Below are 12879 nucleotides of genomic sequence, written 5' to 3'. Positions count from 1 at the left end.
ATCCTTTAGAAATAGTTAAAGGCTTTCATTTTATACACAGAATAGTCACAAATGTTGATGGCCTACATCTACTCATTGAATTTGAGATTCAGAGAAATGGATGTTCTTCGCATGTTGCACAACAATTTCTCCAAATATCTCCTCATGCTCAAAAGAATTAACATGTCATCCAGATACCCCTTAATCTCTATGCATGACATATAAATGGTCACATCCATCACACACACATATATAATTAGAAGACTCAAGGAATATGCAAAGATGGCAAGAAATTACTTGAGTCTTTGGTTATGCCCTAGTGACAAATATTTATTTCCTGGCAACCAGCCAATTTTGGAAACAATATCAGACCATGACCCAATAAAGTCTAAAAGCCCATCCCTTGCTTTGCATGCACCATTAGGGCCTGTTACCAATCTCCTGCAATCTCCCTCCGGCACACAGTCCTTTCTTAGAAACATGAAATGCCCCCAGATAAATGTACTCTTCTCCAAAGAAACACATTTCTCACTCAATTATAAATCCTGACTCAAAGCTGAAATTAATGCAGGCAGGCAATCGATGGTTCTTAGAAAACATCCTTAAAAATGACAAATGTATGAGATGTTAAAGCCATCCAATAAGTCTTCATGCCGCCTTATTAAATTAAAAGCACCTGGTATATTTATACAATGTATCCAATGGCTTACAGATTAGGATCCTAGAAACAATACATGTCTTATAGCAAAAAATATACATATAATAATCCACCTATAGTTCATATAAATGATGAAATGTTTTTGAATATATCTATATATCTATATATATATATATACACATATATACTCTGTGTATTTGCAGAATCAGGCACACAAATACTGCAGTCCTTCATTGGCTCTACTACGTCAGTGTCAAGGACACCAGATTTCAAAGTCTTAAAGACTGGAACAGAGGTCACCGCTGAGGACAAAGAACTGGTTTGATGCACCTTCCCTTGTGGAGAACCAAGTTTGCTGGACAGTGGCAACCTGCCACACATGGCTTATTGCATGGACCAATCTCATTCCAGTTGTCACACGTTTTGAAACATCCGGGGCCACAGGTATCGTATACGGCACCATGCTTACACTGGGTGGCTGAAAAAGAGGAAACAAAAGTATAATTGAGAGAAATGGCCACGGTAACTCACCCATGCCTGAAACCATCCCTGCAGGTTGTCAATGCATACTCCTTTCCACCATCCAGGGTTAGGTTTACATATTAACAGGGGAACAGGAGCAGCTAATTGTCCTCAAACACTCTGGGAATCACTTGGACCTGTGAAAATGAACCCAAAGATCTACCTCCTGGGTCAATGAACTTCAAAATAAAAAATGATAATAGCAAAAGCTTTTAATTCCTAAGTACGACAAACTATGAATCTGTAAGGCTATACAAAATTTTATAGGGTTATTTAGTTATTGCAAATGCCATGAAAAATTAACCCCAAATAGTTTTTCCAGCTATTGAGCTGAGATTAATAAAAATGTTTTGTACGACTACATTGATATTCAAATCTATGGTATTACACAAGGGGGGAAAAGCCTACCAAAGATATTGAAAATGTGTGACACATTTTAATCAAAGTGATCATGTGTGGAATGAGTCAATTTCAGGCAAGCTTGAGCCAAAGTGGGATAATGCCAAATAGAGACAAATTGGATGTGTGACCGCAGCAAGGGCAGCAGCAGCTGGCTGACAGGGCTGGGGAATATAAAAATGTTGACAACGACAGAGACAAGTCATAGCAAATTTGCTATCTTTGTTAACTCAGAGCTGAAATAGTTTTAACAATATTCTGAGAGATTCTGAAAATTCATGAATAGATTTGTCAGAAAACAATAATGCAAACCTTTGGGAAGTTTTATAACATAGAGACTTTTCCACCTGAGTTAGTTCTATAGAGAATCCAAGGGCCTGCCCCTCATTCTCAACACTAGAAATTATGACACATGTAGGAACTTAGAGCAGGGACTCTCCATGAACACCAGTGGCAATCCAATCATCATTTGAAGTTGCTCCAAATAAAAGTAATACCAAGGATCAATTGTCATCAGCTTAAATGTCTCCATTGTTGTTTATGCAGTATGCAGAATAACGTCTGGCAAAGAATAATGAAACCATAAATAGAATTGATTTCCAAGCAAATGAGTCTTGGAAATTATATGTTTGGAGTTACCACAAAACATTGGTGCTTGAACATTTTTAATTAACAGCAAGTTAAAAAGACCCATAAAGTAAATTCTATGAAGGCTACTCAGATATCCATTAGACTACTTAAAACCAAATGAGAAAAGAGGCCTCCTGTCAAAAGAGTAATCAATGATCTCTCATGCATCTTTACTTATTATTAGAAAACTGAGCTGTACGTAACATAAAATTTTGAAAAACATTTGAATGGAACCAATTTGAAAATTGTTGACAGTATAGTTAATATTTTTCTCTCTGAAAAATATTAAACACATATTTATTTATCCGTACCACAATTGTTATCATTGTTATCTAAACTATCGACTCTCACTAAGCATTGGTTCTGAATGAAGCCTTTGTACAAAATGCTTTGTAAATAGAGATTAATGACATGGTCATCTGTCACAAACAGATACACAAACAGAGGGATGAGTTTTTAGTAGCTAATTACCAGTCAACTATATTGAAAGTTCAAATGTAGCCTTATTGATTCCTATGCCTAACTCATTCTCTCATTTTTTTGAGGTGTCTTTTTTCATGTCTCAAAAAGAAAACCAAAGAAAATTCTCTACCCATTTTCTCTGTTTTTTTTCTTCTTTATGCTAATCATTACCCAACAGTATCATGATTTCTTTTGTCTTCTGTATGAACTAGAATGTAAGCTTGCTCAGGGAGGAAATTTTGCTAGGTCTATCACTATATCTCTAGCACCTAGATAGCCTGAAGTACAAAGGCCAACAATAAATACTTGTTGAGTAAATGAATGAGTCATAAAATTGTCACAGCAGAGAGGGAATGAACACCTTCAATTTGTCCCTGTGGATCCACTCTCTGTCCTCTTTGTGCTCAGCACCCACACTGACCTCTGTGAATGACACTGTTTTCCCTACCACTATACACTGGTGAATTTAATGTGCTAAACTTGTTAAACTTGTTGTCCTATAAAAGTCCTCACATTCATGCTTCAGGCACTTCAAAGACTTATTCCTTTTTAGCATACACAAGGACAACTAATATTTCCAAAGTAGAAGTAGGTGCACCATGGAAGCCCCCACTGATTCCCATCATCATCTACCTCACACTCAACGAAGCACTTCCTCCACCCCAGAGCACCCACTCTCTTTTAGGGTTGGATTTAATTCAACTACAGGAACATCTATAATATACCCTCCTCCTGCCTCTTCTCCTTCTCCTGCCCCTCCCTGCTTGCCATTCAGATATTGTGTCATGTCTCCTCCAAGAACTTTGTCCTTCTGCTTGCACATTAATCTTTCCCCTTTTTGTTAAAAAAAAAAAAACAAACTATTCCTTCCTTTCTTCTTCCTTTCACCTCCAATCCTTATGGGAAAAAAAAATTTATAGTCATTTTGCCCTATTCTTCTGCAACTGATTAACAACATTGACAACATGTCTTCCTCACCCACCACTTTATTGAAGCAGTTCCCTCCAAAGTTTTTACCAATGACCACGTCTGCTGATACACTGACAGCTCTCATTCTCCAAAGATCTCTTTGCAAAATATTTGGTCTTTTTTCTCATTATTGTTTATGAAATTGAGTCCTCCTGGTTCTTCGCTGACTCCTTGAGAGCACCTTCTTTTTCTTAGCTTTTTCTGCCTGCCCTCAGACACTAAATGTTCAAATTACCTCCTTTTTCCCTCCTCCAGTTCAGTCTCTGACATCCCATCTGAAATCCCTGAAATCTATTATCATTAGCTCTAATTCTTTGCCCAATCAAACCATTTTTGTCTTAATTCGAATGTCACCTCCTTTGAGTAGCTTCCTGCCTCCCCTCCTTTGCATACCACAATACCTTTCACATTATAGTTATTCATTTATTTGTTCTAACCACTCAGATGCAATGCAGATATCTTTCTTAATCAATAATACTCATAAGAGTCCCCCGAGGATCTTTTAAAAGATATCTATGCCTCATCTCCACCCCTCAAGATTTTTGCTCTGAGTATGCATGGGGTCTAGGTGGTCATAGATTTAAAAGGTTCCAAGGGTCACTGTGATAAGCAGGCAGTTGAAGATAGTGAACCGCTAAGAGCTGGGTCCATATCTTCCATAACTCAAAGTTCTGGCACTGGACCAAGCATAGAAGAGCAGTGTAATGGAGACACATTGAATCATGAGTTTATCTTAATGGTGTCCAATCCATCACTCTGCTTCCCAGCATGGATTTCATTTGGCTGAACTCAAGTTCATTTTCCACTTTGCTGCTTCCTGAACCCCTTTCAGCTCACCTCACCCCAGATGCTTTTCTCCTGTTCAGATCTTGCTAGGATCCCTTCTATTGGGAAGACTTCTCAGCAGAATTTCTTCTTTCCCACTGAGTTTGTTCTTTCACCCTGACTCTCTGATGTCTTCTCTCTCTGACTCCTTGAATCTTCTGGCTCTACCACTTAACTTCTTCAATGACACCTTCTCTTTATAATATTGAGTACTGATACATCCTCACAGTCTACAGGTAGAAAATGAGCTGTAGAAAATGAAGAACTACTAGAGAAAAAGAAAAAGATCTTTCTCTTGGGCATTCTCCCTCCATATATAAACACCCATCTCCATTTCAATTTAAATTAGATCAATAGGCATCAAATGAGCATCTGCCAGATGCCGGGCATTCTCTTAAGCCTGGGTAAATCGAATGGGAAAAAGATGTATCTCTGACCTCCAGTTGAAGAAGGCTGGGCTTATAAATGAGTAGAAGAAACTAGCGTGGACAGTGGAAGGGTAAAGAGAGCGACATTAACCAACATTAAGAGATGGGTTGGGTTGGAGGAAGACTGCAGAGAACAGATCCCACTCAGGTCATGCAAGATGAGCAGAACCATGTCAGACAGTCAATGCAGAAGAGCTTCCCAGGCACAGAGAGCTGTAAGAATAAGGAGAAAGGACAAAGGACAGAGATGGCTGATTCAGGGAAGGAGGATCCCTGGATTGGTGGAAGGGAGGAAGCGCAGGATAAGAGGAGGGAGTGTTGGGAGATAAAGGCAGAGAAGTCAACAGTGTCCAGAGATCACAAATGACTCCACAAACCTTGGCAAAGGGAAGCCTTGGAAGGATTTAAGCTGAGGAGTGACACCATCATATTTGCCTTCAATTGGCACAATGTTTATATGAGTGAACAAAGTTAATACTAAGTTGAGACCCCATTGTGCCCTCAGTGAATTCACTTATTTCCCAAAGTCACATAACAGGCAAAAGATAAAATTTTTAAACACAAATGTGATTTGGTTCACACACATGACTTTTGAAAGTATTCACTTGGCTAAATTGTTTTTGTTTTTATTTTAAATCAGGAGCCTGCCAAAGTATTAGGGTTAGCAAGCATTTAATCTCCAGAGGACATTTCAACAGCTACATTAACACATAAAGACATTACATGCTGATCTTATCAGTATGTTAGATAAGCATAGCTCTGTGCCCTCTGGAATGAGCTGTCTCTATGTCCCCCTGCTGGGGGTGCTAAAGGTTACAGTATCCAACTTTATCCCCTTATTTTTACAGGAGGCATCCAGTCAGCCAAAAAAAAAAAAAAAAAAAAAAAAAGCTCAATGTATATAACTAGGGCAGAGTTGCTGCAGGGAAGAAGCTAGAATCATCTGGGGGTTGCAGAGATAAACAAAGAAGAAGAAACTGCTCATGAAGCCCAGACTATTCACCGTGCTGCAGAAAGACACAAAAACCTGCTTTCCTAGCACCTTTTCTATGTATAAAATGTATTACTGGGTGTGCAGTGATAATTAGCATCAGCTGTAGGCAATGGCAGAAATTCTGCTAAGGATAGTAATGTTAGACAAAAGGAGACAAGATCCTAACAAATTTACAGCTACAGAGGTACCAAGTAACACCTACCAGTGATAAGAAACAAGTGAACAAAAATTGAAAAGTTACTAAAGTTAATAAAGATCTAGGCAGCAAAAATTTAGATTAATTAGTTGGTGTAGGTATAAATACATAAATACATTTGTATTCATATTTTTCTACAAATATGAATACTGATGTATTTAATTATTTAAATATTTAATCATTCTTGCTTTTATGTTAGAATGATTAAATAATTTTAATGATTAAATGTTGAAGTTATGATGGAAATTGACCTGGGTTTGATTTCCAGCTTTCTTGATCTATTCAAAGCCATGATTTATTTATCAGTAAAATTGGAGTAATATAATGGTAACATATAGGTTATCATGGGCATGGAATTAAGATAAAATATCATATAACATGCTAGTAAACTCCTTGGGGGAGAGGGCGTACTTAGAAAATAATAAAGAGCAATATAAATCATTATTATTAAACTTTCATATACCCTCACTATAGTCCTTCACATTGCATTTTATTTGGTGATTCCAAGGCTAAATTAGAGTTCCCTTAGTCCTTCTTGACACAGTTAGTGGGTATATGCCATGTCAGAAGTGATGATGGTGTTAAAATCCAGGCTAGCCTTTAAAATGTCACTTTTTAATTCAGAGTTTCTTGCCTGGTTGGCAAGTTACTTGTTCAACTTTCGAGCTTTTTACTCTAGAAAATTTTTCTTGTCTGTCATAAGTAGCATTAAGTGCTTTCATGAGTCAGAGAACCTGGGACCTTAAAACAAGTAAACAGTATTCTTAGAGTCTTCAATATTCTAGATGGTTCTGAAACAAATCTACTGAGAGAGTCTCTGTAAATTTATTTTCCCAGGTATCCATCATCAATCTGTGGGATTCCATAATATGCATACATATGTGTGTGCACGTATGTGTGTGTGTGTGTAAAGTGTTGTCCTCCAACTGCACATTGATGGAGTTATACTTTACCCATATGGCTCCATTAAATTTGAGAGGTAAATGGAACCTTTGAGGGGCCATATTCCTTTTCCATTAAAAAAGCAATTTTAGCTCCAGAGAGTTAGTCCCTGAAATGAGGATGTTGACGTGAAATGTGTAGTCCTCAAATTCACCGTGTGCACTGAAATGATGCTAAGTGTAGCCCTGGGCCAGGAGGAGAAGGTTCATATATCCTGTATCTAACCCCAGTACCACCACAGCTAATAAAATAAATAGAATTCTGCTGAGCTCTACATTACATCAGGATGGATGGGTGGGTGCTTGACTCCATTTATCTTAGTCATCTTGTGGTAGATTCAAGGGAAAGAGGATTCAAAATAAAGGCAGCTAGGAGAATTCAAGATGGCAGGAAAGACCAATTCCTCACAAACATCCTCTTCACATACTGCACCCAGTGCTGATGCCAAAGGTCAGAGGTCAGCCATTTGCTTTGCCTTCCAGCAGCCTCAGCCATACCTTCATGTGAATTATTTTTTATCAAAGCAATAGTCCTCAGAGAGGAGCAGCACTAATAGAGAGAAACTTTTGCTGTGGAAGGTAAACTCTGATGTAAATTGAGCTTGGGTTGGCAGAAGTGACGGCAAAGCTGAAAGGGATGTCAGAGGGAGACCACAAGCTTTGGTACTTTTCAGAAGTCATGAACTAGTGGCAGCACCAAGGGGCAGCTGAGGAAATGTCAGGAACCACCACGCATCCATCCTCCTCCTCCTCCAAGTTAACACACAAGTGGACTCAGTGCTTTGAACTCTGACTGCAGGGCAGAAGCACCTGTGAAGTTTTAAAGTTCATAACATCAAATGAAGAGGCTATTTGGGTATGCAGCCCAGGCATTGGCTTCTGGTGTGTTTTTTTAAGTCCTCAGAGTGACTCCAATTCCAGCTAAGCTGAGACTTACTGGCCTAAGTGAATATGATGTCTAAGCACTGTAAACACAGCTCTGAGGTGATTCTTCTTTTAACCAGATAACCACCCCTACCTTCCACCAACGAGGAGATTCTGGAGCATGCAGAGGCATGAGTTGCCATCTTTTCTAAGATCTCGGTTAAGGCTATTAGGATTACTTGGTCATAGCACCTTCAAACAGAATTAGCAGCAGCTGCCAGTGACAGAGCATCTTCTGTGACTTGGACACTCATCAAGATGCTTCAAGTATCCATCACTAGTGCTTGACTTTTGACACAGTAGAATTATGGAAAATTTCAAAATATGTCTAGACTATCTCCCCTTCTGTCCTAGCTGGGCATTGCCACCATCTTAATTCAAGCTTCCGTCAGTTTTTTGTTGTTGTTGTTGTTGTTGTTGTTTTGTTTTAAACCAGGACTACTGCAACAGCCTCCTGCCTGGTCACCTGCTCTTAAGCTTGCCCCCCTCTATTATCTACACAGTAGCCAGGGTCATCTTTGAACAACACAAAAAGAGTTGCTAAAAATTCATCAGTGGCTTCCAATACTCTTAGAATAAAAGCTAGGCTGTTTTCCAAAACCTATAAAGCCCTGCACAATTCGGCTCCTGCTCCCAGCCCACCTCAATCTGTGCCCCTCTTTCCCTTGCCCACCAGGCTCCAGCCACACTGGCTTCCTTCCGGTTTGAGAAAGTGCTATTTTGTCTCTCTTCTTGCTGTCAAACATGGTTCTCTTGCATGGAAAGTTTGCCCTGACTCCCTTAGAGCCACTCTGAAACATCCCTGTACTGGGAAGTCTCCCCTCTTCATCTGACTCACCTTCTATCCCTCTCCACTTATTTTCTATAACACTATCCTGTTTGCTTTTCTCATTATACTCACTATAATTTGTAAATATTTACTTCAGTGTTATTGTTTTTGTCTGGTTCTGCCACAAGACAGCCAGCATCTCAATGACAGGGACTTCAACACTATTGTCATCAAAATACCCAGGGTGTCTAGCACAATGCCCAGTACTTACCAGTTTGCAACAAATATGTCTTGGATGAACAAAGGCATCCATTTTACACATATGAAATAAGCTAATTAAGTTGCCTGAGGACAAAGAGCTAATAACAACTATTATAGAAAACTGTCTCTTGGAGAGAAAGGAACATTCTTCTAGGGTGTGTATAACAATCTCTTTAAAAAAAATCATCATGTTTATCCTTAAGACCTTAAATAACTGCAAATTGTCCCAAATCTCCTTTGCATCACGCATAACCTAAGCTACAGTGATGACTACCCATGTGCTAAGTACGTCCAGCTGGTAGCTTGAGGTTGAGAGGATGTTGCAACAGTGGAAATCCTTAAATTGTTAAAATGTGCTTGTCACAAAGCATTTCTCTTAAGTGCTGGCTATCCTACCCAGTGGGAACCCCCTGCGTTTTATCAAGTAGCAATCCAGTTGGGCCACCAATGGGATTTCCTTTTGGCCAAGGGAGGATCTAGCCATTCATGTCAACATCTGCAAGAATTCTACATTGCCATCTTGGGCAGTGTAGTCAACTTCTGAAGAGTGGATCCCCCAGGGCTTTCTTACCTGCACAGTTCTGCTGAGGCTCCCAGTGGACTTTGATGCCTTCTCTCTGGCAGGCCCGCATATATGCCAGGAATGACTCACAGTAACAGTTTTTGTGCACTGGACATTCACACATGTCTGTCACACAGGACCTAGAGAAACAATGGAGAGAAAAGAATATTCAAAAATATCAACTCATCAAAAAACTGAAATGTGATTTGCAGAAAGGGTTGGAGAGATGGACAGGAAGACTTGATTGGCCATTAAAGGTTGTTACTTCTGCGTTGAATACCTAAAATATTTATTAAAAATTCTGAATGCTGCCTTAGTGCTGAGGACCTCTGAGTAATGTGATATTAAGTTTTCTTTCTTCTGGAGCAGGACTGATCTAACTTTCTGCAATGACATAAATGTTCTATGACCTCTACTGTCCAAAGAAGTGGTCACAATCCATATTTGGCTGTTCAGCACATTGTATTTGGCTAGTGCAACTGAGGAGTTTGATTTCTAATGTGATTTAATTTTAATTAACTTAGCCACATACACTTAGTGACTGCTCCATTGGAAAGGCATCTCTCAGCATAGAGTTACCATTCAATATGCTGTCCTTTTGTGTGGAACATGTGTGCCTACTTGAGTGTAGAAAGTGGTCAGCTAGCTCTGTATAGTAGTTGGCACAGCACCTGCTCCAAACAAGAATCAAACTGCAGAAACAGTATGCAAGGATCAATCATCCCAAGTGCACTTGCAAAATTATCACATCCTGACACTCAGAGCATAGACCTGGGAAGCAGGAACTAACAGAGACAAAACAGGAACAGTGCTTATTCCATTGCACTGACTGGAGAAACAGCATTTGGGGAAATAATGTTTGTCAAACCCAGTTCTTTCCTTGAAGATTTTACATATTTTAAAGACATGAAAGATGTGTTTCGTCCCAGAACTTAAAATTCTAAGATATTATTTTTTCACTTTTCAAGTTGATGATTTTTTTTACACAAAGCTAAGCCCAGAGTTTGTGACAAACTGGAAAAGTAGAGAGATCCATACTCTCTCTGCTGGCAGAAGGGTAAAATCTGTTGGCTCTTAGGTTGAACACATTGTTATGCCAAGCATTTTATACAGATTGCCTCCTTTACTCCATACAGCAGTAGGGGATGAGGCAGATATTGTTACTGTCTCACTTAACAGATAGGGAAACTGAAGGCCAGAGATGTTCAGAATCCTGCCCAAGGTCACGTGGCTAATGGCAGATCCAGTTTTGCAAAATCAGGAATAGAACTCAATTTTTTTTCTGGTCTTAAAACCCATATTTATAATAATTGCATTAAAGGAACTTTCTGGAGAACATTTTGACAATATTTATGAATAATCCAAAGAAAGTTTCTTATGATATGATGGAGATATTTTATACCTAAGAAAACAGTAAAGCATGTGGACAAAGACTTCAAATACAGAAATTTTCATTACTATGCAATTTAAGCTAAAAAGGAAAAAAGAAATAACTTAAATGCTCACAGTTGGGGCCCAGTTAGATAATTTAGGTGACTTGTATGATCAGATAACGCTATAGCTATCACAAAGATGTTTTGGAAATATTTGCCTAAAATATGAGGAAAACTTCAAGAGGAATTAATAGGGGGAAAAGCAGGACAACAAAAATTCAGCATTGTGTAATCACGGACAGAAAACAAAAATAACTGAAAACAGATAGGATCATGATGATCAACTCTGGGTGGTGGAATTGTAGCTCTATTTTCTATTTTCTATGAACAGCACATGTTGCTCTTCTTAAAAGATAAATAACACAATTTATTTTTAAGACAACAAAAAGGAACAAATAGAATATATTAATATATAAATCAAAATTTAGGAACTATAATGGGAAAATAAAGTTAAAGAGTGGGTGAAAATTATAAACATCTGTTTATAAGTTGCAGTTATTAAATAATGTCCAATTCATGGCCTCCTGATATACACTTCAATTCGTTTCACTCTGTGCTGTCCTCACACTTCATTCTTCTTTGGTGCTGTGAACTTGATATCCAGACATATGAAACAGATGATGGAATAATTATACATGCTTTTGCTGGTTACAAAGGAATTCATTAACAGAAAAATAAAAGCATCTTGAAAAGCACTTCAGATTTCAGGAAGGAAAAATATTGTTATTCAACTATTCAGTTTGTGTTTATCACACAATAATTCAGTATAAAGAAAATGTAATTTATGAAACATTGTAGCTAAATTTTTATGTGTTTGGGGAAGTATATTGTCCCTTAATCAGTATGCACCACTGTTATCAGTTTATATTCATTTTATAGAACAAGTAGCAAAAACTTCACTACGTTTAGTAATTAAAATTTGTAGCTTTGGTGTCTCTGCTTTCACAACATTGCTCTGTCCTGATTATGTTCGGCCAGCTGTGGAACTGGTCAGAGAAACAGCTCTCATTGCACCAGTGGGAAAGCACAGACCACATTACAGTCAAGACTGAGTTTTCCAGGAAGCTCTAGACCTAAAGGGCACCTGCCTACTCCTCGAATTTCCACCATAAAGGCATTGACAAAATTACAAAGAGGTCAGGCCTATGCAATTCCTTTAAAGCGTACTTTTCATCACAGGAGCTTTTATTGAGTGCATCTAGAAATGATTTCCTGATTTACCTGCCCTACTCCTGGCACCTTTCCTGGCAGCTGAGAGGTGCAGGAGGACTCCTCCTCTACATGGTCCACACAGCTGCTCAGTGCAGCCAGACGGCAAGAGGAGGCCAAGAGCAATTGCAGGTCCCAGTGAGATGGTGCCCTGCAGGCCTGCACTTTGTCACACATTGGCTATTGCCCTTCTCTATTGCTGTGTGTGTGTGGGTGTGTGTGTGTGTGTGGTGTTTCAAGGACCCCTAGAAGACATGTTTTAACCCTTTCCTCCACAGAACAGTAACAGTATCAGAACCAGGGTCAGTTCCCTCCCTGAAATCCAATAGATGACAATCCCTCTCCAGGGGAAACTTTGCCACTCATTTTCCCCCTTCAATCTACTACCACTGCTTCCTGCAACGTCCCCTGGCCACACACAGCTATTTAAGTTAAATTAATTCATTACAATTGAATAAAATTACAGATTCAGTTCCTCAGTCACACTAGCCTCACACCAAATGTTCACTGGCCACTGTGTTGGACAGTGTTGATTTAGAACATTTCTGTCATCACAGAAGACTCTCAGAGGTGCTGTTGGGTGTTCAGCTCCATCAGATTCAGGAAACCACTCCTGAACTCCAACAGGGATTCAGAGGTGTCCTGAGATCAGGATCAAGTTCACTCCTGCCTTCTGAACGGCCACCTAAGAGAACGTTCAAATGTCCCTAGCATCAAA

At 39.0% G+C, this 12879-nt stretch overlaps 1 protein-coding gene across 1 annotated transcript in view; it reads right to left on the bottom strand.

The window, feature by feature from the left end:
- Nucleotides 1-885: 885 nt before the first annotated feature.
- The window catches only part of LOC113181967 (BMP-binding endothelial regulator protein), a 107955-nt gene continuing 95961 nt past the window's right edge, over nucleotides 886-12879 (bottom strand). Inside the window, exons 9-10 of the mRNA XM_077796438.1 lie at nucleotides 9529-9659; nucleotides 886-1115 (exon numbers count right to left, since the gene is read on the bottom strand). Of these exons, the coding sequence (XP_077652564.1) occupies nucleotides 934-1115; nucleotides 9529-9659 (313 nt within the window). The 3' untranslated portion in view covers nucleotides 886-933. The remainder of the gene's footprint in view (nucleotides 1116-9528; nucleotides 9660-12879) is intronic.

The sequence above is a fragment of the Urocitellus parryii genome, chromosome 3 (genome assembly GCF_045843805.1).
Source record: "Urocitellus parryii isolate mUroPar1 chromosome 3, mUroPar1.hap1, whole genome shotgun sequence".
Classification (NCBI taxonomy): domain Eukaryota; kingdom Metazoa; phylum Chordata; class Mammalia; order Rodentia; family Sciuridae; genus Urocitellus; species Urocitellus parryii.
The sequence above is the reverse complement of the archived record's forward strand: the minus strand, read 5'-3'. Positions and strand labels throughout refer to the sequence as shown.